This window comes from Panthera tigris, chromosome B3, assembly GCF_018350195.1.
Source record: "Panthera tigris isolate Pti1 chromosome B3, P.tigris_Pti1_mat1.1, whole genome shotgun sequence".
Taxonomy (NCBI): Eukaryota; Metazoa; Chordata; class Mammalia; order Carnivora; family Felidae; genus Panthera; species Panthera tigris.
The window spans coordinates 51,855,208-51,881,334 of NC_056665.1; the positions used below are offsets into that span (position 1 = coordinate 51,855,208).

The window sequence follows — 26,127 nt, forward strand, 5'->3', positions numbered from 1 at the left end:
GTCCTGGATTTGGGAGTCGTCTCCTGAGATCCCAGGTAGGAAGATGAGCAGAGCAACTAAAGACACTTCCTCAAGAAACATACTATCTGGATTCAAAGCTTGTGAAGGCCACTTGCTAAGTTTATGACCCTTAGCCTCTAGCTTTCCTCATATGCAAATTGGAGTTAATAATAGCAGGACCTCACAGGGTTGCTAAAGATCAAACGAGATGATCCATGTGTGGAGACCACTGGAGAGAGACACAGAGAGAGGACACTGCTACTTCCATTTAGCCAACCCTTCCCCACCAGTAGCTCTTTGCAGCCTTGTGGAGCACTTCCTGCATGCACTCTAGGTTCTCATTAGGGATCAGGTGTCTCCGTGGAGAAAAATCTCAGACTCCAGCTGCAGTGGCAGTTTGCAGCTTTAGTGAAGTCAGCAGGGCTTCAGGTAGCGACATTCCTGGCTCTGAACCCCAGCCAACGAGAGGCAGGTAAGTGGGCAGATGGCCAGATAGCTCCTTAGCTTTACAAAGCCTGCTTTGTGTAGGAAAATGTCACCTCTGCCTTCAACTGTTAATCTAATGTTCTTTATGTTTTCTCCCCTCCCCCCAATGACTCTTGATTTTCTCTCTCTGTCTCTCTCATACATAACACACACACACACACGTGTGCGTGCACGTGCGCACACACACGGGCTGAACTAGAAAAGGAGGTTGTTAATTTAAAACAGATAACAGAAGAACTCAAGGAAAGAAGTTATATATGAGCAACAATTTATTTTACTCTCAAAATAAAAGTCTATAGATTAAGAATATTCTGCTTAACTGAACTCCTGTCTTATACCAGTCACAAAAATTAATTCAACATGGATTAACGACTTAAATGTAAGACCCCAAAACCACAACACTCCTAAAAGAAAACATAGGAATAAAGCTTCTTGCCATAGGACTTTGTGATTTTTTTTGGATTTGACACCCAGAGCACAAGCAACAAAATAAAAAATAAGTAGATGTGACTACATCAAAGTAAAAGGCTTCTGCACATCAAAAGAAATTGTCCACAAAGTGAAAAGACAACCTACAGAAGGGGAAAAAGTATTTGCAAGCCATATATCTGATAAGGGAGTAATATCCAGAATATATAAATAATTCTTGCAACTCAAAAGCAAAAACAAAAACAACAACATCAAAAATGAAAACAAAACTCATAAAAGAAGGGCAAAGGACCCGAACAGACAATTTTCTGAAAAAGATTTTTACAGATGGCCAGCAGACACTTGGAAGGATTTTTGACATCCCTAGTTCTTAGGGAAATGCAATTCAAAACCACCATGAATATCACCTCACTCCTATTAGAATGGCCATCATCAAAAGGACAGAAAGTCCCAGGACGCCTGGGTGGCTCAGTCGGTTAAGCATCCGACTCTTGATTTCAGCTCAGGTAATGATTTCACGATTCATGGGATCGAACCCTGCATCAGGCTCTGCACTGACAGCATGGAGCCTGCTTGGGATTCTCTCTTTATCCCTCTCTCTGCCCCTCCCCCATTCTCTCTCTCTCTCTCAAATAAACATTTAAGAGAAGGACAAAATAACAAATGCTGGTGTGGATGTGGAGAAAAGGGAGACCTGTGTACTGCTAGTGGAATTGTAAATTGAACAGTCACTATGAAAACCAGTATGGAGAACCCTCAAAAAAATTTTTTTTAAGTTTATTTATTTTGAGACACAGAGAGAGCATGAGTCGAGGAGGGGGAGAGAGAGAGAATCCCGAGAAGTCTCCGAGCTCAAGATGGGACTCGATCCCATGAACAATGAGATCATGACCTGAACTGAAATCAAGTCAGATGCTCAACCCGCTGAACTACCCAGTCACCCTCAAAAATTTTTAAACAGAGCTACCATATGATCCAGCCGTTCCACTTCTGGGAATATATCTAAAGGAAACAGAAACACTAACTCAAAAAGATAGCTGCACCCCCATGTTTATAGAGCATTATTCACAATAACCAAGATGTGGAAACAACCTAATTGTTCATCAACAGATGAATGGATAAATAAATTGTATATATGCAGCACCTGAGTGGCTCAGTCAGTTAAGCATCTGACTCTTGGTTTCAGCTCAAATCATGGTCTCACAGTTTGTGAGTTCAAGCCCTGCATTGGGCTCTGCACTGACAGCGTGGAGCCTGCTTGGGATTCTCTCTCTCCCTCTCTCCCTCTCTCCCTCTCTCCCTCCCTCTCCCTCCCTCTCCCTCCCTCTCCCTCCCCCTCCCCCTCTCTCCCCACTCCTCTTCTCTTCTCTCTCTCTCTCTCACTCTCCCCCCTCCCCACCTCAGAATAAAAAAAAAAAAAAAAAAAAAAAAAAAGGATACAAACATCCAGTTACAAGATAAGTTCCAGGAGTGTAATGTGCAACATGATGACTGTGGCTACACTGCTAGGAAAATTAAACTAAATCTTGAGAGTTCTCATCACAATGAGAAGATTTTTTCTTTTCTCCCTTTATTATTACATCTTTATGAAATGATGGATGTGAGCTGAACCTACTGTGGTAATCATTTCATAGTATATGTAAAACAAACCATTATGGTTTATACCTTAAAATTTTACAGTGATATATGTCAATTATTTCTCAATAAAACAGGGAAAAACAATATTCTGCTGGGGGCAGGTCCATGAATATATTTGCACTGAAAATGGAGCAGGCAGCTGTCATGATCCAATATAGTTGGCCTAGATTGCCCTGAGCTGCTCTCCAAACAGACCAATCAACAACAAACCAAATCCTCTCAGCATTGATAGGAGGCATTAGGACACATGCTTCAGAGCCAAACATATCCATACTGTGTGACCTTGGACGAGGAGCTTAACCTCTTTGAAGCTGTCTCCTTAGCTGTTAATTAGGGTACTCATGCCCTCCTTGGAAGGCAGGTTTGAGGAGTGCTGACTACATGGCATAGGGTGTGCATAGTGGGCACTTGCGAGGGGACAGCCAGGTCACTTTGTGGAGCTGGTTCAAGACCAGGTATCAGAAAGAAGGCGGCCTGGGAAAGTGGAAGGAAAACAAGCTTGCTGGATAACCTTGATCAAGTCACTTCCCCAAGCTGTGAAATGAACGTAAAGGAAGTTAGAACAGGTGGTCATAAGGTCCCATGGTTCTCTGCCATTTGGAGCCCAGTCGTCTGTGGTGTCAGCACCACTAGGCTTGCTAACCTCTCCCTTCTACTCAGGCACCTATTTTGGGAATGCTAGGTGAAGTCTACCAGACAAGAGACCATCCCCAGCAAGTTACCCAGCCCAGGGCTGAGGGTAATGGGAACAGGCAGCCTTATAAGGGGGGCATGAGCCCTCAGACAGGAGTTACAAGAACATGGATCTTCTCAAAGAGTCACCACCACTCACATGGGCTCCTTCAGACACTTCTCACCACCCAGCAGAACCCTGTTTTCAGACAAAAACTTGGGTGGCTCTCAACATCTAAACTGCATACAAGTGGAGCCCTGTGATAGCAATGAGGATGGTGTGCCCAGGTCCCTGCCCACACGGCTTTCCTGTACCTCTCATGGAAGCTTCAGTGAGGTCCTATAGCTCTGAGGACCCCTGGTCTGGTCCAGCCAGTCTTTTCACAGATGGGAGAAGAGGGGCCCAGAAAGAGCGAGTGACTTACCCCAGGGCCCATGTCCAATACCCTTGTCCCCTGGCTCCCGCTTTCCAAGAGTCAGCCGTGGAGATTATTTTCTCATTGCTACACATAGGTTTGTTTTTCAGAGTGTCAGGGACCACTCCAAACACATGGTAGGTAGGACAGAGGACTAGAGTTCAATAGAAACACCAAGGATCTTTTACTTCTTGAACTTTAATTTCATCTTTGTCCACAGGAGCTGGATTATTCCATTGATCCAGAATCTCTGCCTCCACTCCGGAATCCTGACATCCTCGTGGGTGAGAATGACCTCACAGCCCTCAGCTATCTCCACGAACCTGCGGTGCTTCACAATCTCAGAATCCGCTTTGCAGAATCCAAACTCATTTACACCTACAGTGGTAAGGAGAGCGATTCTAGGAGAGCAGGAATGACCCGGAAACACGGTGCTTGCTGTCTAGGGTGTCCTGAGGACATTTTATATCGTGTTTATGTTAGAAATGTTGACTTCTGCCAAAATGTGTACTCACAGCTACACCTTTGCCCAGATTTCTATCTAACAAGCACAGAGGTTTGATCTTCAAGAGTCTGTTGTAAACAGAAGTGTCTACAGGTGGGGAGAATCTTCATCAAGAATTGATATCAGACTTCCCAGAAAAATATATCTGGGTAAAGCTTGTGTTTGAGTTTCTCATTGGATTTGATACATTTATTACTTACTTGGGGCAACGATGTTATCATATATTTACACTGAGAATTACAAAACCTTTCAGTTTTAGGGCATTCCCATCCGTCATCTCATCCAACTCTGATAGTAGCCCAGAAATGTGGGTGGCATCTGTAGGCACCTGAGATTCGGAGCATTAAGTGATCTGCCCAAAGTCACATGGCAGGTTTAATAACTGGCGGAGCTGGGCTTACTCCAGAGACCCTGGAGAAATGGGTGACGGTCAGAACCTCAGCGCTGCATCTGGCATCTTTCCCCAGGAATCATTTTGGTGGCTATGAATCCTTACAAGCAGTTGCCAATCTACGGAGATGCCATCATCCATGCCTACAGCGGGCAGAACATGGGCGATATGGACCCACATATATTTGCTGTGGCTGAAGAGGCGTACAAGCAGATGGCCAGGTAGCCGCCTACTGGGTGGGACTTTCTCTTACTCTCCCAACACTCCTGCATTTGCTGGGCCCTCACAGTGGAGGGGAGACATCTGGTGTGGTCTCATTAAAGGTGCCCATGCAACCAGAGAGTGAGGGCACTTGGTAGAGCAGACTAATGAGTAGCAAATGATTGTATGTGGAACCTGTCTAGACCGAGTTTCCTGGTTTTTCTTCCTTCTAAGTAGTCAAAGGTCAAACCTACCAATCTGGGAATAGCAGATGCTTCTCTTGCACTGTGTTTGGTTGGAGGAATATTGATTTATTCTCCACTGTGAGATGTTTAAGCTTTATTTCCCATCTAGCCCAGCAAAAAGTTACGATGGATGAGCACAGGTTTTAGATGTAAGAGCTTTGGAGTTTTATCCTCTTTCAGCTTCAATGTCCTCATCTGTAAAGTATGAAGAATAGAGAGGCACCTGGGTGGCTCAGTTGGCTGAGGGTCCAGCTTCGGCTTAGGTCATAATCTCGTGGTCCGTGAGTTCGTGCCCCACATTGGGCTCTGTGTGGACAGCTTGGAGCCTGGGTCCTGCTTCCGTTTCTGTGTCTCCCTCTCTCTCTGGCCCTACCCCACTTGCTTTCTCTCCCTCTCAAAAAATAAATAAACATGGAAAAAAAAATTTTAAGGTATGAATGAAGAATAGAAACACCATCTTATCTTTGCTGATCCTTTTACAGTTTGAAAAGAACTCTCCGGACAGTGGTCTCCTTTAAGTCTTGCAACACTCCTGTGAAGTCAGTTGAGCCACATCATTGCCCTCATTTCATAAATGGAAACCTGAGGCACAGAATCTGGACCCTACATAATCTAGGCAACCATCTGAGTTTCCTCAGCTTTAGTGTCTTCCATCTGTGAGCCAGACACTCAGAGAGCACCCATTCTACGTTCCACTGCTTATAATCAGGAAAAAATAATGGTGGTGTGTGTGGTTCTCTCCTACCAAGAAGGCTGGTGGGCATTTTAGAACTCTCATGGCACCTCTCCCAGTCATCAGGGACTGGATGCCTTTTAGATCTTCTGTCCGTGGAGTGAGACCCTCATCCTGAAGGCAAGTTAATACTTAGCCATCTCCTCCATATTGTTGGCACCAGAGTGTCAGAGGGGAAGTATGTGCCCCTCCTGGTTAAAGAGACTTCCCAGAAGCCCCACAAAGACTTCTGCTCACAGCTGGTCTAGGACCTATTCACAGGGCCATGCCTGGCGGCAAGTAAGGTTGGAATAGGTAGTCTTTCATATGCACAGCAGTGTTCCCACTGAAAATTGGGGCATAGTCTCTAAGAAGGAGGGGAGGAGGAATGTTGGATAGAGATTCACCAGTTAATAACCAGTTACCTTGGTCTCTGCTACAGCAAATTTCCTCCAAACTGAAAAACACCCGTGGTTCTAGGATTTGCCCCGGCTCCCTATAAGTCTTCCAGGCACTCTGCAATTAAGGTCCATGGCTCATAGCCTGATGGGCCAGGGCTGCTCCTGTACGTCGACAGTATGAACTCACTGGAGCTATTGGGCTGAGCCAGTTTCAACTTGAAAATTCCATTTTCTCTGGAGGCCTGTCTGTCTAAATGTGATAGAACTGAACGTAAGGTAGGTTTATATTGGACTTGCTGATACTAACCTGGGAGTCAGAATAGCCCAGCTTTACTAAGCCCAGCTCCATTTCTATCTGGCGGGGGACACTGTAGGTGTCCGTCACTGATCTCCTCAGAGTCTTGCTCTTTTGGGCAGGAACTCCATCTCTGAGGTGCTCCCAGCATTCACAGGGAGGTGCTCTGCCCTGGGTCAAGTCACCTTACCTTTTTGAGTCATTGTTGTATCATTCCATAAAAATAGATACATGTGGCATAGGATTTTTGTGAGGCTTAAATGAGGATCCTTATAAAGTATTCATGGAGTGCCTTGTATCTATAAGCAGTGCTGGATACATAGAACGGCTTTATAGTACAGTCCTGCTATCACCTTATGATGCGAGAAGTTGAATACATTTTTAAAATTTTTTTTAATGTTTATTTATTTTTGAGAGAGAGACAGAGCATGAATGTGGGAGGAGCAGAGAGAGAGGGAGACACAGAATCTGAAGCAGGCTTCAGGCTCTGAACTGTCAGCACAGAAACCAACACAGGGCTCAAACTCTCAAGCCATGAGATCATGACTTGAACTGAGATCGGACACTTAACTGACTGAGCCACGCAGGCACCCCCAAGTTGAATACATTTTTAAAGATCTCCAGCATGTGGGCTTACTGAACACCTGTGTTCCCAAGCATGTTTTGAATAATTGCTCTCCAAATAATGCCTTTAAAATGTTTTATGTTTATGTGGGGATACAGAGGAGTTGACCTGGGCCCAAGATGGCTTTCTTTAGAGGCCTGCTTGCAAGGTTGGTGTAGGGCTAGCCTCTGGGAACTTGGATTTTAGGAAGTTCCCCACCATTATCCAATTGAGGAGAGAGGTTCATTGTACCTTGACTGTGTAGATGATGTGGTTCATGCTGAGCACCTGCCTTACTTCAGGGCATCTGGAATTTTGGTACATGCTCTGGCTATGTGACCAGCCCCCAATACAAACCCTGGCCACTGAATCTCTGAAGAGCTTCGTGGTAGACAGCACTTCCCATGTCTTGTCATAATTCATTGCTGTAGTAATTAAGGATTCACACTCAGCTTCCTCTGGACTTGGCCCCATGTGCCTTTCTTCTTTGCAGAGTTAGCCTTTTGGTGTGATGAATCTTAGCCATGAACATGACTATGTGCTGAGTCCTGTACAGGAGTCCTCCTGGTGGGTCACTGACCTGAGAGGGTCTTGGGGGACCCTCAACATGGGGGACGGGGCAAGAAACAAAGTTTAGCTTGATCACATAGAAAAAAAGACTAGAAGGGAATTCACTGGAATGTTAAAAAGTAGTTACCTTAGAGTAATGAAACAAAGTTTACCTTCTCTCCCCTTGTCTGTGTTTTTCTTACTGAGTCTATATTACCTTTTTAATAGGAAAAAAAACAGTATCTAAAAAATCCTTTAATTTACTTGCTTTAGAAACAATAAAAATCAGTCAATAATTGTAAGTGGGGAGTCAGGTGCTGGAAAGACAGTGTCTGCTCGCTACGCCATGAGATACTTCGCCACCGTCAGCAAGTCCAGCAGTAACGCCCATGTGGAGGACAAGGTTCTGGCATCGAACCCCATAACTGAGGTGTGTACCCTGCGGGAGGTGGGGAGTGGGGTCACAGGCAGCAATGTGCAATAATGGAGAAGTGGATTGGTTTGTGTATATGTTTCCCTGGCTAACCTGAATCCCTCAGCTTTAAAGACCATAGAAGTGAGGGCCAGAAAGTCTGTTCTCTGATAGGATTCGAAGGAGCTTGAAGAAGAGACTACCCTGCTAAGGCTCTCTCCTCAACCTGCTGGGCTAGAAATCAGATTTCAGGAGTCCTGTGTCTATATTTATATACCAAAGGAAATTTCCTTGACCACAGACACCACTGGTGCACTGAGACTACTGGTGTTCTTCAGCCAATGACCCCAAGTTTTATGAGCTGATTGTTAAATATTCAGAAATTTTTTGGTAAGCTGACTATTAAAATTTTGATAGTTCAACATCAGTCACGGTGGGAATATTTACACTTTATAAATTGGCAAATGCCACATATCAAGGCTCTTCTGCTTCCCTCTCTGAGAGCTGATCCACCAGCCCAACTCTGACTGGGAGAGCAGTGTGAACAAGACCAGTCCTCATGGCACCCAGGAGCAAGGAGACAGCCCTTAAGGAAGAAGGGTCATCGCAAAGGCTCAGGAGATGATCAAAGGCCAGCTCTGCTTTGCAAAGTGGGAAAAGGACTGATTTAAATTTATTTGGAAGCATTGCAAAAAATTAAGACCATTAGATTCCTAGATCTCTTCTCTCTGTTTTCTCAAATCAAAATCATCAATGTTTATCAGGCCTATTTTGTTGAAGCCCCTGTACCAGATAATATAGGAAGTAATGGAAAAGAATAAGCCCCAGTCCCCAAGTTTTAAGACTCCTCTAACATAAACACGTTTAAAGTTAAATGGAGGGACGCCTGGGTGGCTCACTCGTTTAAACGTTCAGCTTCAGCTCAGGTCATGATCTTACGGTTTATGAGTTTGAGCCCTATGTTGGGATCTGCACTGACAGTATGGAGCCTGCTTCAGATTCTCTCTCTCCCTCTTTCTGCCCCTCCCCTACTCAAGCTGTCTCTGTCTCTCTTAAAATAAATAAACTTAAAAAAAATAAATGGAAACATAAACCACAATCTAAGATAGCAGTAGAAAAGTTGTCCAGAGGTACTGCCCAGTGGGTAAATTTGTGTGATTATTTGTTTAAGGTTGGTCTCACCCCCTAGATTATAAGCTCCACGAAGGCAGGACCATGTCTTCTTGGTTCACCTTTGTCACCCAAGGACGTGGTGCATAGCAGGTGCTCAGTAAATATGTGTTGTCAGAAAGCATGATGACCTGGGCAGGAAGTACAGTATGTGTGCATGAGAAGGGTACTTCAGATGAAAAATGCTCAGGAAGGGGGAGGGGATGGGCAGAGAAGAGACAGAATTCAAGAGTAGAAGTAAAAAGCAAAAGTCATGCCTAGAATATGGAAAGAATGGGAGAGGGCAGTTTTTTGGTTGAGTGGAAGGTCTGGGTAGAGAAGTGGTAAGAGATAGGGAAAGAAAGTTTGAATGATGTGTTCTTTTAATTGAGCATCTATAATATTTGGGGCATGGATGTGGTGATCCTCCCAACTCCGCAAGCTGCGTATTATTCCCGTGTTATAGATAAGAAATCCAGACTTGGAAAGATGAAATCACTTTTCTAGCATTACACAAACAGGAGCCTAGGAACCATGAAACATCAGAACCTGTGCTTGTTCTAATCCTGCTCAGTGTCTCCTAGCAAGATGGAGGAGAGCCTTGAATGGCAGGTAGAGGATGTGTCATGTCCCCTCTGAGCTTTGGGCTGCTTCCCTCACCCCCCAACCTTCCTCTGCTAAACAGACCTTATCCCAGCATACAGGATTGGATTTTATTAAGCAAAGATCTTTTTAACATTATTGAGGGTTCTCTGTTTTGTAGGCTGTTGGAAATGCCAAGACCACCCGCAATGACAACAGTAGTCGGTTTGGGAAATACACAGAAATCAGTTTTGATGAGAGAAATCAGATTATAGGAGCCAACATGAGAACTTACCTGCTGGAGAAATCCAGAGTTGTCTTTCAAGTAAGTATAAAAATATTAGTTAAGTTTACTTTTTCCCAACTCTTAAAGTACTGTTTACACTTACATACTCATTAGACAACCTACATTGCTTTGTGACTTGAAGAATAGAGTTTCCTGTCTTTCATTTGCATTTTGGCTTATTTTTTTTTTCTGTTTCTTAAAAACAAAAAATTGATGGATAGATGCGATATCAGTGGAATGATATGACTCCACCAAAGGGAAGAATTATGATTTTTAATTTTGGGGCATTTAAAAGATCCTTAGTGTTTAGCAATCAAGTTTCTCTTTCTAGAACACAGAAACTGCTTGAAACAGACAAAGATGTTAGACTGGCTTTTCTGTCAGGAAGGGAATGGGCTTACAGCTAGTGGGGTGGGGGGTGGGGAGTTAGGAGAAAGACCCTTCCGTCAGTAAAGTGGCGAAAATTCTCCTAGTTTTGGCCCAGGAGAGTAACAGTAAGCCTTATGTTGCAGGATGTTTCTTAAAAATTTCAACTAGTTCAGGGGCACCTGGGTGGCTCAGTCTGTTGGGCATCTGAGTCTTGATTTCAGCTCAGGTCATAATCCCAGGGTCATGAGATCAAGCCCTGCATCAGGCTGAGCATGGAGCCTGCTTGGGATTGTCTCTCTCTCCCTCTCTCTCTCTGCCTCTGCCCGCTGCTAGCTCTTTCTCTCACTCTCTCTCTCTCTCAAAACAAAAATTTCACCTAGTACAAATTACATTATTCTCACTTCGCAGAGTGTTTTCATTTACTAGCATTTTCTCTGGGGTCCTTGTCTGGAAGGCAATCATGAGCCAGCAGCTCTCCCTCTGCCAGTGAGCCAGCAGAGGGCAGCAAGTTGCTCACAGACTTATCAACCAGAGAAGAAACCCATGTAAGTGTTGGTGTCTGTGAGAGCAGAATTGTCAGTCCACGTTAGCCGTCTAAGACCCATTCCCTGAAAACCTCATGTTTTTACTGTAAAGGGTTGCCATAACTTCAGGATTTTTCTTTATTTTACAGTCAGAAAATGAACGAAATTACCACATTTTTTACCAGCTCTGTGCATCTGCGCAGCAGTCGGAATTTAAACATCTTAAATTGGGTACGTGGTGGTGATGTATGGAAGTATCTGTCCCTTTTATGTAGGGGATTAAATTCTAGGTTGATTTCTTCTTAGAGTAGTATCACTTAAAGAAATATTCTGTTCCAAGACATAAATCCTTGGGTTTAGGGGTGGAGCTGATGCCTCTAACTAAGGAGATAGATGGAGGGGCAGGGTGGGGGAGACCTTCAACTCCAGGGATTTTTTCAAAGCTCATGGGTGTTCATGATCATGCAGCCAGAACTACCTGAATAAGGCCTCCTGACCACTGGGACTTGGTGCTGTAAACCCCTATGCTTTTCTTTACCTGAACTTTCTTGGGTAGCCGTTTTTCCAACATGTAAGACATATTTCCTTGTCTTCTGAGACGGAGTACCTCTGTCATAATTTGAGCTTCCTTGATGACTCAAGGTCATTATTATTTGTAGTTCTGACTAATTATGCTGCAGGGACAGCAGAACTCTTTGTCCTTTAGCACAAACAGTGGACTCCTGTGCTGTCACAGCTCTCCTCTCTTGGTTGTCTGTGCTATATTGGTAGATAGAATTGTCCAGTAAATTTCTTCAGATCTCACATAAAGATAATACCTATGCCTGTCACAGAATGTGAGTAGCGAATGTGAAAGAGCCTTCTGAAGGGTCACAGTCACCTACTATTCAAATATTAGGTGTGCATATGGTTATCCTCTTGATTGTGGTGATGATTATGTCAAGGTATACATATATCAAAATTCATCAAATTATGCATCTTAAACATGTAGAGTTTATTCTGTGTTCAATAAACCCCAGTAAAGCTGTATAAAATGGTTGGATACGGGAACAAACACCATGAGCTTTTTAGTCATGCCCGTGTTTAAATTCTTGCCCTGCCTCACTTTTCGGAGCCTTGGCTTCTGTGTCTGTAACGTAGAATTCTAAGGAATAAATGCATTCCTGTGTGTTAGGTGCTTACCACAGCGCATTACGTGTGAGCTTCCTGCCTTGCTTCTGATAAACACATATGTACACATGTATGTGTCACAGACATTAACAATCTTTTGATTTCAGGGAGTGCAGAGGAATTTAATTACACAAGAATGGGAGGCAGTACTGTCATTGAGGGTGTGAATGACAGAGCAGACATGGTAGAGACTCAGAAGACCTTCACACTGCTGGGTAAGTTGAAGTGTCCTGAACAAGGTGTGGCCATTTTCTCTTTTAAAAAAAAGGAAAGACAGGGATGCCCAGGGTGCATGTGTTTAAAGAGTCCTAATAAATTCTAATCTTAGGATGAGCCAGTCAGAATATATTTGGAGGCCAAGCATTCAAGCCTATGCTTTAACCTTAAAAGATCTAGAAATCAACTCGTTAGCCCTCAGGCTCGCTGGTTTGCAGGTGAGAAACATGGGCTGTGCTCCAGTGGCTGCCCCAAAGCTCCTCTGGGCTGACTTCGGAGAAGACTGGCTTACATGGAACTTACCGAGTGCCACGCACCATCCTAAACACTTTGTTACCTGTATTAGCTTGTTTAGTTTACAAGCACTTTATGAGGTGGACGGGGCATTTCCCCCCTTTTACCACAGGGGAATGGAGAAGTCTTAATGACATTTTTATATAGAAAACAAGATCTTGGATTGCTTGGTCTTTCTCCACTTTGCCTTTCCCACATGGAGCTCACATTTGGAAAGTGTCTATCAAATGACATTGATAATAAAAATTATCATTCACTTTCCCATAGTGTATCAGTGTAGACTTTAACACCTACCTGCCAGTCAAAGCTTCCGATCTGTGGTTTGAGACGACAGGCCATTTTTACATCTCACAGAGAGTATTTGTTTTACCAGTTTGTTTTCATTATTGTGGCTTGGTTGACTATATTTAAATGTAAAAGGCAAAGAGTTCCAGGTTAAATGTATCAGAAAAATAGGCAAGATTTGGATAATGGTGAATGAAAACTGGTTGGTTTCCTAAGCACAATTAACGATATGATTTTGCCTCTTCCAAATGCATTAAGGAGAAGGGCAGTTTAAGTATTGTATAATAAGATAAACACTTTGGGTACTGATAAACATTTTCTTAAGATAATTATAGTCATAATTTCATCTTTTTATAATGTGCTCCATTGAGAGAGAACATCGTGTATGAGGAGGGATCAGGTGGCCTCACTCTGGCACGGCCCCTGTGGGACCTTGGTCCACATGCCCTGTCCTCCTTCCCACCTCTACCCTTCCGACACTCCTTCCCAGCTCTATAATGTTTCACCTCACAGCAAAATGATACAAGAGAAATAGAGTAGGCTTTGGGGTCAAATAAACATGACTTGAAATCTAGTTGGCAGGACTCTAAAGGGGTTGCCCTTTCTGAGATTCAGTTTCCTGATCTGTAGAATGGCCATATTCCTTACCCACAGGGCTCTCGTGATAACTGGTAAGGAAATGTACGTGGAAGTCTCTGACACCAGGCTGAGCATGTAGCCAGTGCTTGCTAAATATCACAGCCTGCCCTCAATCTCTGTTTGCTATTGTCCAAGCCCTAGCCATCCTTTGAGCAAAATACCCCCTTCTCCATGAAACCTTCCCTGATCATTGGAGACCAGCAGCAGCAATTTTTTTTTTTCACTGCCTCACACAAATCAGATGGTTTTCACAAATATCCACACTATCGGGTCCAGGACTAGGGTGAGGCAGGAGAGGCGACTAGAGCACAGACTTGAAGAAGGCACTCAGGTACTCATTCTCAGGGTGACACAAATGTCGGGTCAGCCCCTGGCACCCAGCTTGCCTCACCTTGTCCCACCCAGCCTTACACACCTGGCGTGGGTGTCTTGAAAAAGCCCCCAAAGTCTTGTGGGGAGATAGAGTAAAACAATCTACTGTCTCTCATGGCTGTTAATGGTGTAGGCTGCCCGGTGTCAGAAGTGGGTGGGGTGGAAGGAGGTTGGGGCCGTCTTCCCCTGACCTTCCAGGGAGCCCTCTCAGCCTGTGACTGGTGTGGTGGGCAGAATGCCAGGAATGTGATGGACTCTGCACCTGTTTACTCTCTACCAAGCCTGTGACTTAAAGATGCTAGCCCAGTGAATGTCTCCTTTGATCAGCTGTGCCTTGGCCGTTAGACCTCATAATTTAGTAGTAAATTATCTATCATCATGTATTTGCTCCGATTTTTTTCACGTGTCATAAGATGGGTCTGTGGCCTTTCATAGATCACTTACTTTTTTCTGGGCATCAGTTTCCCCATTGTTCCAATTACCGATTGCTGTTTCCCCAAATCTTAGTGGCCTAATATGACCCATTATTATTATGTTTTGTGATTCTGGGGTGACTGGGCTCAGCTGGATACTTCTCATTTGGGGACTATTCTGTGCCGGTGGTAGGGGCCTGATCTTCTGAAGCCTTCTTTCTCCTATGAGCTGGAATGGTTAGAAGTACTGGGGCCTGGGCGGGCATCTCTCTCTCTCCACAGGAACTTCCTCACAGCACGCTGGTCCCAGGGTAAATGAACTGTGCACGTTGTGGCTAGCTTCTCCCAGAGCTGGTTACAGTAGGCTTGGTGAAATCTGTAAGACTTTATTAACCAGCCTCAGAAGTAAAGCAGCATCACTAATGCCATGTGCTAATGGTTAAAAGTGAGTCACAGGGCCAGCTCAGACTCATAACTCATGGTGAGAGAACTGTATCGTACGTGAACACTGGGAAGATGATGCACTGGGGGCCATCTATGGAGAGTAGCCACCGCCCACCCACCCCCACCCGTCCCAGTAGCTGTTAGGGATGCTGTGAGGATTAAGAGATAATGTCTAAAGTGGTTTATGAACTATGGCATGCTGTATCAGTATGCAAGATCAGTATATATTTAATGAAAGCATGACTTCACTGCATGAATCACTAAAAAATGTCCTAGACCAGAGGTCAGCAGATTGCTGTCTGTTTTTGTAAATAAAGTTTTATTGGAACAAAGACACACTCATTTGTTTAAATATGGTCTATGGCTGTTTCCATGCTGTGGTGGCAGAATTGTGATAGACTGTACAGCCTGCAAAGCCTAACAAGAAAACATTTGCTGCCCTTTGTCCTAGATGGTAGAGTGAGCATAGTTGATGGATTCCTTAGAGTTTTCTTACAGTATATGAAGATTCATGGATGGACTTCATGAAGCTATCTTAGCTTCGCCCCTGTGTGTCTCACCAAGGAAGTTCCCTGATGACTGCGTGCCAGGCAAAGAAATTTGAGCAGACGGCAGAGGTGCATTCACTGTTGTGGAGTGGAACCAGATGACCTCACTGTAACTTTGAGCTTGCCATCGTCCTGTGACCCGCCCCCGCCCCCCCCACCCCCACCCCGGCACAACCAAATACCTCATTCTGCATGTTGATTTCAGGGTCTCTAAACCTTTGCCATCCAACACAGTAGCCATCAGCCACAAGTGACTGTTTTCATTTCATTTAAATTAAAACGAAATAACCTTCGGGGCATCTGGGTGGCTCAGTCTGTTAAGTATTCAGCTTCAGCTCAGGTCATCATCTCATAGTTCATGAGTTTGAGTCTCATGTCTGGACTTGTCTGTGCCAACAATTCAAAGCCTGGAGCCAGCTTCAGATACTGTGTTTCCCTCTCTCTGCCCTTCTCCTGCTCACACTCTGTCTCTCTCTCTCTCTCTTGAAAATAAATATTAAAAAAATATGAAATGAAATAACCTTAAAAATTCAGTTTCTCAGTTGTATTAGGCATGTTTCAAGTGCTCCTAAGCACATGTGACTAATAGCTACCCTATTGGACAGCACAAATACAGAACATTTCCATCACCTCGGAAAGTTCTAAACAGCAGTACTTCTCCTAATGATGTGTGTGCCTTGTTGATACTGCTTGTCTCACTGCTGTGTTCTCTTGTTTGGGTCTCAGTGTTCTCTTTTTTAGATGGAGATCTCCTCAAGGGCAGACTGCCTAACTTGAATCGTATGTAGGTTTATAGCACCTTTGGTCAGACCACCCTTTTTAAAAATGTAATTGCTAAATAAGTACTTTGTTGATTTGTCCATTGCTGTGGTTAGTTATGAAGCTAGTATGGAGAAATTAGCAGTGAGGTCATCTAAGTTCAATATGCGCATACATTTCACAACACATCCCATACATGGTTCTCTGAAGTCTGCTCAAACTTCTTTGCTTGGCATGGGGTTGTCAGGGTCCTCTGTGTTTAGGGTCCACAAAGGGAGGTAGCTAGGATGGCTTCATGAACTCCACGGGTCTTTTCACATATTGCAGTGGTCGCTGGCCTTAAACTGCTTGGATGCCCAGCGTGTCCTAACCCTTCTTTGTCTTAGTTTCCCCCTCTATAAAATGGGAACCATGATGGTGCTCACTTCATATAGTTGTTGTAAGCATTAGATGAGATGATACATGGAAAGTACTGGAGACAGGGTCTGGCACAGAGTTCTTTCCAGTTCTGCGCCTGAGACACCTTAGCTGGTCATGGATTTATGTCCCGATGAAGCAGAAGGGGATGTACTTTGACCAAAAGCTCCTTTCCTTTGTTCTTCTGATCTCAATTAACCCTTTTATCCTTGCCTGACCATTTACTCTCTGACAGAATGAATACCCTGGAAAGAGTCAGACTTGGCCTGGACCTCAGGCTCAAGATCCTTGCCTGTTGTGCTTCTCACTGAAGTCTCACTCAGGCCAGCCACACTTTCACATGACCTTGCCTCACTAAAGAGAATTCCTTCACTGAGGTCTTAAGTCCTCTCCTTCACATCCTCGCTTTGGAGTTAGTTCACTTTCGTGGATTCTGGAAGATGTGGAATAGTGAAATGATTTAGTTATGGATCAGTCACACAGTGAGTGGGGAATGCCAAAACGAAGATCCCCAGATGGCGTGTTTTTAGTTGCTTTTCCTCCTCACTGACCTGATGCTTATCCTGGTAGCGGCCTGGGGCGGGACGGGGGGTGGGGGGTTATTTCTGTTAGACGCATCTGTCTTTCTAGTGGAAGCATTAAGTCTAAACAGAAGGCAGCAACAATGCCTAGACTCAGGCTGAGCTGGAACCTTCCACATATTTTTGGTTTGAAATCTTTTGCACCTTTGGTTTTGTTTAATCTTTGAAGTAGAGAAGACTGTCTAGGTTCTGAAATTATTTAAGAACATGACCTAGCTGCTATTGAAATAGCGCAGGTGTCCTCAAGGGAGAAGCAGAGGGTGGCTGTGGCCACTCTTACTCAGCATTTAGGACCTGCTGTTTTTTGCTTGGAGGGAGTGGGGGGAGTCACAGGTGATCACAACACCTGCCATTCCCACGCAGACCAGGGAGCATGGATATCGACATGAATGAGCCTGCCCCCCCCCCCACTCCTAGAGTATCTCCAAGCTCCTTGATGCACCACCTGGTGCCTACCCCCACCCCCCACCCTACTCCTGCCCTGGAGTCCTGACCTAGCAAAGCCCTGCTCACAACTGGCAGGTTCTCCATGGTGATTTGCAGACATTGGACACAAAATCCTCCCTAGTAGCTGGCTAGGTTTATTTTTGGCTCCAGGAAATGTGCTAATGACCTATGGTGACTGAGTATATTATATATTCATAATTTATATGCTACCTACAGCAGTCAGGGTCCCAGTGGGAAATACAGGGCCCACATAAATTTAGATAAAAGAAGGAGGGTTTATCTATGAAGGGACCAACTACAAAGATGTGGACACATCTGTGGGAGCTATAAGGGGCAGCAAGTAGCCAGGGTCAGGAGCAGAGCTGTTCACTGCTTTTTCCCATTTGGGCACAGTGGTGTCACTGGAGCCAGAAAGTAGGGTTGGGGGAAGTCATCACCAGACCAGGAGTGATGACCTGTCAGTTGGCAACACTGAGAGCCTGAGGCAACTTTGCAGGGAGAGAAACAGGGATGACCTGTCTAGTACCTCTCTCCTCCTGATCTCTGATCTCCTGCCAACAGTCCTCGCTGGTCACACCCAACCAGAGGCCAGAGGGCATGAGACCCCATTGCCTTCAGCCAGATGGTTCAGCCCCCTGGGGCTGCAGAGGCAAATGGAATCATCCAGCACCCACCACAAGAAGAATTCAAGGAGCTTGTGAACCAAAAAAAAAAAAAAAAAAAGAAACACAATGAAAATAAAGGAAGCATATCACCTCGAATAAACGAGAGCTGATTCTCTCTGGAAACTGACATGAAGTGGTTACTTGCATGTTACTTTTTGTGTTGAACTTCTAGCAGCAATGCCAAAAGGGGAAACCTAGAGGGCTGCAGAATTCATGTCTGTGTCATTTCAAGTTCAGATCTTGGCACTGATGGCACTAGAATGTCTTGAAAGAATTCAGGTGCTTATCTTACTAGTGTGAAGTAAGAGAAGAAATGCAGTAACCCTAATTTGGAAATTTTTTTTCAGGTTTCAAGGAAGATTTTCAGATGGATGTTTTTAAGATCCTAGCAGCCATCCTCCATCTGGGCAACGTGCAGATCACAGCGGTGGGCAACGAGAGATCCTCAGTTAGTGTAAGCCGCTGCTTTGTTTCACCTTCCTGTGTTCAAACAGTCATGAGTAGAGAGTCTTGTGGTTACCCTGCTTCTGCATCTTAGCACCGGGCACATTGGGCCCACCGGGGAGACCTGGTTTCAGGAGAAGAAAGCAAGGATTTCCAGGGCTGGCTTTTAAAGAGTAAAACTTCTTCCCCTTGCAACAGTAGAGGAGGGGGAAAGGCATTCTCTATGTGTTTTCCTTTATTCAGTAAATTTTTACCAAGTTCTTTCTATGTGCCAAGCCCTGCTGTAGGTTCTGGAGAAACAGCAGCAAACAAAGCAAGACAGGAAGCCCTTCATGGGGCTTATGCTCTAGGGGAAGGAAGTGGAGGGGAGGAGACACAATAAGTAATTATGGGCTCTGGCAGCTGGTGGTGGCTATTAAAAAGGAAACTGAAGCAGAGTAGGGGGTACAGAGGGGCTGTACGTCTTTGTGTAGAGCATTCAGAGAAAGCCTTGCTGATATGGTGGCGGTGGGCAGAGGCCTGAAGCTGAGAAGGTGAGTTGTGCCTGTATTGGGGGAAGAACATTCAAAAGTAGAGGGAACAGCAGGTGCAGAGGCCCTCAGGCAGGAGGTGTTTGAAAAATAGTAAAAAAAAAAAAAAAAAAAAGATCAAGTCAATATATCCAGAGGAATGAGTAAAACAAGGGGTGGTACATGAGGCCAGAAAATGTGTGTGTGGGAAGAGAGGGTACAAGTCACATAGGGCCCTGAGGGAGCTGGATATGTTAAGCAGAAAGGATGCCTCCTGCCTCCCAACACTTGCCTGCATTAAGCACCAATGGTGCTGGCTTTCTCTCTGGAAATATATTCCATAGAAGTTTTGTGACAGGTTTCTCTACTTACCAAACACAAAGTTAGTTTATATGTGTATCTCTTCGACAAAATTATGAGAAGTGATCCTTGGTAGCGGCATGTATTTGGTTATGCTAGTTAATATCCACATCAAGAAGAAAATAACATATAGTGAAAAATGTTTCTATGAAAATGTGCAGTCTCTTGACCTTTAAAGCTTGGCATATATATACACGTCTATCTTGTCAGCTGCCATCACCATAACAAAACAGCATAGGCTAGATGGCTTCAACAACAGGAAGTGGTTTTCTCATAGTCCTGAAAGTCTGAGATCGGGATGCCAGCATGGTTGAGCTCCTGATGATGGCTCTCTTCCTAGCTTGCAGATAGCCTCCTGCTTGCGGTGTCCTCACAGCAGAAAGAGGGAGAGAGAGCGAGAGCTCTGGTCTCTTCCTCTTCTTAGAAGGGTACTGATTCCATCATGGGGTCCCACCCTTATGACCTCATCTAAACACAGTCCCCTCCCACGGGCCCTACTCCAAATACTGTCACACTGGAGGTTAGGGCTTCAACATATGAATTTTTGGAGGACGCATTCAGTTCATGATCTAACAATGTCCATTTTCATGTTCTCCAAAAGACTCATGGTAACAGTACACTGGTAATTTCTCGGCTCTCTGGTACCTGAAGTTTAGGGCAGAAGAGAACCAAACAGAGTGGATGGAGCATGTAGTTTTTGGCTCAGTGCCTCCGTTCTGTTGTCCTTTGACCAGGAAGTAATTTTCCTCCCTCTCCTCAAGCTCTCACACTAAGTGCCCCTCCCATCCCACCAGTGTCCAGCCCTCATTGGGTTAGTCAGTTCACATGAGACTGGGAGCTTCTGGGAGAGGGGATAGTAGGCCTGGGTAGGAGCCTCTTGTGCATGTGGTGGGTGTTCTCCCTCTGTACCTTCCCATGTACCTCCGTGGAATGGGCTTCTGCACGCATTCTTTTCAAACTCCTTAGACTAAAGGTGTGATTTCCACCCAACAATTGCCCTTGCATTGAACTCTGTCCCATGAAGTTTGTTATGAAGGTAGTATTTTGGAGGAAGAGTTAAAACCACTAGACTAAAAATCCTTTGTTTATCAATCTAAGGAGACAAAGTCCTCGAAAAAGATGTATAATCTCCTTTATTGAAATTTTACTTATTTTGAGAGAGACAGAAACAGCATGAGTAGGGGAGGGGCAGAGAGAGAGGAAGAGAGAGAGAATCCCAAGCAGGCTTCACACTGCCAGTGCAGAGCCTGATGTGGGGCTCAAACTCACGAAACTGTGAGATCATGACCTGAGCTGAAACCAAGAGTTGGATGCTTAACTGACTGAGCCACCCAGGTGCCCCAAGATGTAGAATCTTCATAGCAAATTAGAGTTCTATAATTACTGGTCCTATCTTCGGAACATACATACCATTTGTTTGCATCAGAAACTTGAAATATCAGGCAAATACAATCTAGATGAAGTCACCTTTTTAAGAATTGTTGCCCCTTTCCTTCCCCCTGTGGCAGGACCTGTAGCTGAATGTTTTTGACTCAGATGGTTTAGTTCCTTCTTGGAAGGAAGAAGACCCATGACTCTGGCAGTCTGCTACACACTGAAGAGGTCAGGTGCCCAAGTAAAAGCTTTGTGTTCCTGGAATGTTGGTCAGAAGGGGTGTGGGTGGACAGTAAGGAGGTACTGGGACTTTTTAGGTTCTATGCTCCACTGTAATCTGATGCTTTTTAAGTACAACCACATGGTTTTCTGATTGCCTGTGATGATTCTACAGATTAGCCTGCCTCAGAAGTTCCCTTGCCAGAGAGGAATGATACTGCTCAGTCACAGGGTTCACACCTCCTTGCCAAGTGACAAGACTCCTTGTCCATGCTGGTTGAGGACAAACAGAAACAGACCTTTCCTTGTCTGCTGACCAATGGGGCAGCTCTCATGCCCCAGCTGGGAGAGAAGCAAGATTTACTTTGTGTGTCCAGGAAAAGTCTTTGACACATTCACCCTGTCAGCTGAGAAGCCAGCTCTGTGAAGGGACCCCACCGGGTGCTCTGACGATGACATCTAGGTACCTTAGGACTAGGACCTCCCACGCAAAACCCGAGCACACAGGGAGGGACAGAGTGAGTGAACGTGCAACGGCAGGTGGCCCTGGCATCTTGCAAAGGAAAGAGAGGGACCTTGAGGCTGTGTCCACGTGCACAGAAAGAGGAGGATTGCCTTCGTGGCCTTACTCACCCCTGACATTCTTCGGCCAGAATGAAAATCCAGGTGGGATGCAGCCCAGGACTACCAAGGCCATGTGCAGGCCCCATGCTGCTGTGGCCCCTCCTGCCTTCCTCCCAGGCCTGCCTCTGTCTCATGAGGCCTGGTCATTCTCACGCCAGTTCATCCTCGTCTCTCACATAGGCCCAGACGGAGGCCGAGGGGCCCCTGCTGGGTGGGCTGGAGCTGGGTTGGATGGCCAGATGGCCCTGATGGGGTTTGTGCTTGTTTTTGAAGGAGGATGACACTCACCTGGAGGTGTTCTGTGAGCTCCTGGGCCTGGAGAGTGGCAAATTTGCTCAGTGGCTATGCAATCGGAAAATCATTACAACCTCTGAGACGGTGGTAAAACCCATGACCAGGCCCCAAGCTGTCAACGCCAGGGATGCACTGGCCAAAAAGATCTACGCTCACCTGTTCAACTTCATTGTGGACAGAATTAACCAAGCGTTGCAGTTTTCAGGCAAGCAGCACACTTTTATTGGTGTTTTGGACATTTATGGGTAAGATTCTCTTCTGTGAGCCTGTCTTTTGTCACTTAAATGTCAAATGCTCATTATTTTTAGATCATTTTGTTCTCGTTCCTTTTTTGTGTTTCACATGATCAGAAAGGTGGTGTTCTCTCTGTTTGCATGTATGAATGATAAGTATGGTGCCCTGGGCCCCAGTGTGTTTTATGTAGAGTGTATTAAATCAGTGCTGAATTAATAATGGCTGACATCAAGAGCTCACCATATGCTAGCTACTGTGCTGGATGGTTTTCATGTGCTTTCTCACTCTTCAAACAGAAAGGAAACAACCAAGGCTTAGACTCAGAAATGTGTTCGCGGTTGCTCTGTTGGTGGGAGAGCCCATTGCTGTGTGAAATTCCTGCTCATGTCTGAGGTGTGGAGCCCTGACACACCTTTCCCATTTCAAAGGGGCAAAATGACATTCCCAGACGTTCTGGACCTTGCTCATGTTCACAGGGTCCTAGGTCGACCCAAACCCAGGCTTTTGACCAGCCAGCTTCTCACACCAGAATCCTCTTCTGTTGTCGGACCCCAGCCCTTCTCCAGCTCTTCTAATACTGTTGGGGACCAAGTTCCCACCACACTGGAGGCACTTTTCCTCCTCTTTGCCTAGTCTTCCTTTTCTAAATCCCAGGCCAAACACGTGCTCAAGATGCCCACAGAATCCCCAGAGTGTGAGTAAGTGAGGACAGGCCAGCGTGGGAGCAGGCTCTGAGGGTTGTTGGAACTCAGGCTTCTGTTTGTCAACACCTGGCCTTAAATACCCAATGCCTCACCCCTCCCAGGACCAATCCTGGTTTCTCCGTGTGGGAAGGGGCAGATTATTCCATTTGAGGCATCACAGAGTATCCCACCTGGCTTGGGGAGTGTTCCCCCACACCCTGTGAGAAGCAATTCAACCTCTCTTTCCCATACAAAGAGGAGAGCCCGGCTCTAGGCACCCCTACCCCAGCCTGCTGGAGGAGGGAGGAAGCAGATGGGCCATGATGCTGTTGAACTTTTACCCAGGTACAGAGAAACCGCTTTCCCGTAGTTTAATGTGAGACAATGCCTCAAGGGAGTTAGTTTGTTTAATTTAGATTCTGAGTTAATGCATGTGACTCCCAATTAATAGCATATGTCAACAGTTCTAAAATACTGATACATCACTGGGATGGTCTAATAAATGATTTACCTTGTCTTGTTCTAAAAAGAGGATTTGAGCAGCCAGTAAAAATCTAAGTAGACTTTTAAAGTTTTTTTTTTAATGTTTTTTATTTGAGATAGGGAGAGGTGTAGGGGAGGGGCAGAGAGAGGGAGGGAGAGAATCCCAAGCAGGCTCTGTGCTGTCAGGGCAGAGACCAACTTAAGGCTCAGTCTCACAAACTGAAAGATCATGACCTGAGCCAAAATCAAGAGTCAAATGCTTCACCATCTAAGCTACCCAGGTGCTCAACCTAAGTAGGCTTTTAAAATATAATAGTCTTATTTAACAATGGTCTCTTTCATTGTGGTGAAAATCCATGATTGTTATAATAATCTCTCTTCTGTGTTTTTTAATGTGTTAAAAATAAATAGTCCTTTAGGATATATTATTCCATTTATCCAACACAATCACGTGTGTGATTGGTGAATGGAATAGGGTCATGGCCCCTGCCCTCTTGGGATTTAATCTTAGTGGAGGAGGCAGGCAGGTAATTAGAGATTGAGAGGGTTCTTGTGATGGGAATAAGCAAATGAGCAGATGGATGTGCTGGAGGTTGGGGGGTGGGGGGAGGAGGGCAGCTGAGTACGAACCTCAGTGTGGAGGAGAATGGCTGGCAGGCAGCAGTCAGATCCACGAAGACCACTATCATAAGGAATTTGAAGTTTTGGTTCAGTGAGCAAATCAGAGACAGGAGTAACTATAAATTTATAAGAACTTGTTAGAGTATACTTTAAAATTTAAAAATTAAGTTCCTCTTCAGAAAGTCTAAAAGTAGCGTACTTGCTGCCATCCATGAATTAACGGTGCCTTCTAAAAAAAAAAAAAAAAAGAAAAAGAAAAAAAGAAAGGAACAAGCTCTTCTCTAAGTAACAGTGCTGCCGCCTGGGGCGGATCCTTTCACTACTTTCTCCATCTGGTAAGCTCATGTGGATCAGCCCTTGCTCATGCTCGCCATGCAGCCTTTGAGGGAACGGGGCTCAATTCCACCTGGAAATACAGCAGCCCCAAAGTAAAAGTTAGCAGCGCTGAAAAGCTGTGAGTCTGGAGGTGTCTGCTCAGAACAACATGAAGACTTGTGGTTCCCCAGCCAGTTGGGCCGGGGTCTGGAGCTATGTGCTGGGGTTGGTCTATGTGCTCTGGATCCAGAGTGGGAAGGGCCTGGGGCTAGGAGACAGAACCCTGGGAGCAAGCATGGCAGCAAACCAGTTGTGTGGCCCTGAGAGAGTCCAAGACCTCTCTAAACCTCAGTTTCTGCATCTGTAAGATGGGGCCTCTCTCATAGGGTTATTCTGAACATCAAATGGAAGAAATTGTGAAGTCGCCTTAAGAACCATAAGCATCATTGAAATGTGAAATGTTGTAGCTGATGTGCTTCTGGCATTTTAAGTCATAGATTTAGGTCTTCCCATGGCTTTTGAACTTTAGATCTGAGGGCCCATTTTGGGGAGAGGGAGTAGGCAAAAGGGCAGGAAAATAATAATTAATATTTGATATTCCATCCCTGCTGTAGAAAGCCTTGCTTTTGGCCCTGGCTATGGGCTGAGGAGCATAACAAGGCCCTTTGGACTCTCCCCCTGGCCTAGCGCTGGTCTGTCCACCGTGTCCAGACCGGCCCTGGGCTCCTGAGGGTACATGTGGAATGGGATCATCAAGAGCTATGTGGGTTCTGCTCCTGCTCTGATCATGCTGAAGCTGTCCAGAGTGCAATCCAGGCCCTCAACCTACCCTGGAATTCTGACCTGAGCCAAGCTGGCTCAGTCAAGTGAGGTTCCCAGGGAACCTGTGGTTGGAGTTGGCAGGAACCACTCAGAATTAAAGCAATTAGGAACCAAGGCTTTGGAGGTACTAAGAGCTGGGGTCAAATTGCATGTCTGGCACTACTCGCTGCTTTGGCCTCTGGCCCTCAGGTGTAACGGTGGGTCTTGCTGGTCCTGCACATAGGGCAGTGTTAGGGTTAAGTGAGGTCATAGGCCCTGACCCTAATACCTGCGGTGCAGGAGCGCTCCTGGCAGAAGCGTTCACCTGGCTGGGAGGCAAAAGTCGGTGCTGTGTTTTGTCCAGCCCACATCACCGCTTACAGGGTGAGAGAATTCACATGTGAGTCCAGATTTTCAGCTTCTCTTGTGAGTCGAGCCGTCTGGCATTCAGACCTGCGTTAATCATGGTCACGGCAGATGGAACGGAGTTGCAGCTGCCCCCGCAGGACAGCCTGCTTGTGGTAGCCTGCGGTACAGCTCACTGTAGTGCTGTCTCCAGCCCGCTCCCTGTTTCTGTCACCGCCTGCCTCCTCTCCAGTCTTGAGCTTGCAACTCCAGAGATCAGTATTTAAAGTCTAAAAGTAGACCCGATGGGGTCTGCTGGGCTGTGGGCCATCGAATGACCTCGCCCTTGTCCTCCGAGAACGATGAAGCCAGGCTCTGAGGAGGCAGCTGTGAAACAAAGAGTGAGTGAACAGGAAACAGCATTGCCTTGACCTGAAAGCATGGGCCTTGTAGTCAGGCAGGCTCATAGTCGCTGCGTGACCTCAGGCACCTTTCTTAATCTCTCAGAGTCCCATTTCCTCATCGACAAAGAGAAGATAATTGGGTGTCAGTGCTGTTGTGTGAATCAAATGATGCATCCTCTTGTGACCAGCTTTCTGGAAGGCCTGCTTCAGGGTTGGTGCCTTGTACACACCAGATTCCTTGGATTGGCAGCTTGGAAAGAGATGATTTGTAACCTGCCAGGATATTAAAACCAAAAGCTGT

General features: G+C 45.4%; 1 protein-coding gene across 1 annotated transcript in view; it reads left to right on the forward strand.

The window, feature by feature from the left end:
- Positions 1–26,127, forward strand: part of MYO5C (myosin VC) — a 102,410-nt gene that overhangs the window by 12,227 nt on the left and 64,056 nt on the right. Inside the window, exons 3-10 of the mRNA XM_042988833.1 lie at positions 3,862–4,027; positions 4,614–4,758; positions 7,818–7,974; positions 9,869–10,012; positions 11,016–11,097; positions 12,144–12,251; positions 18,464–18,570; positions 21,920–22,185. Of these exons, the coding sequence (XP_042844767.1) occupies positions 3,862–4,027; positions 4,614–4,758; positions 7,818–7,974; positions 9,869–10,012; positions 11,016–11,097; positions 12,144–12,251; positions 18,464–18,570; positions 21,920–22,185 (1,175 nt within the window). The remainder of the gene's footprint in view (positions 1–3,861; positions 4,028–4,613; positions 4,759–7,817; positions 7,975–9,868; positions 10,013–11,015; positions 11,098–12,143; positions 12,252–18,463; positions 18,571–21,919; positions 22,186–26,127) is intronic.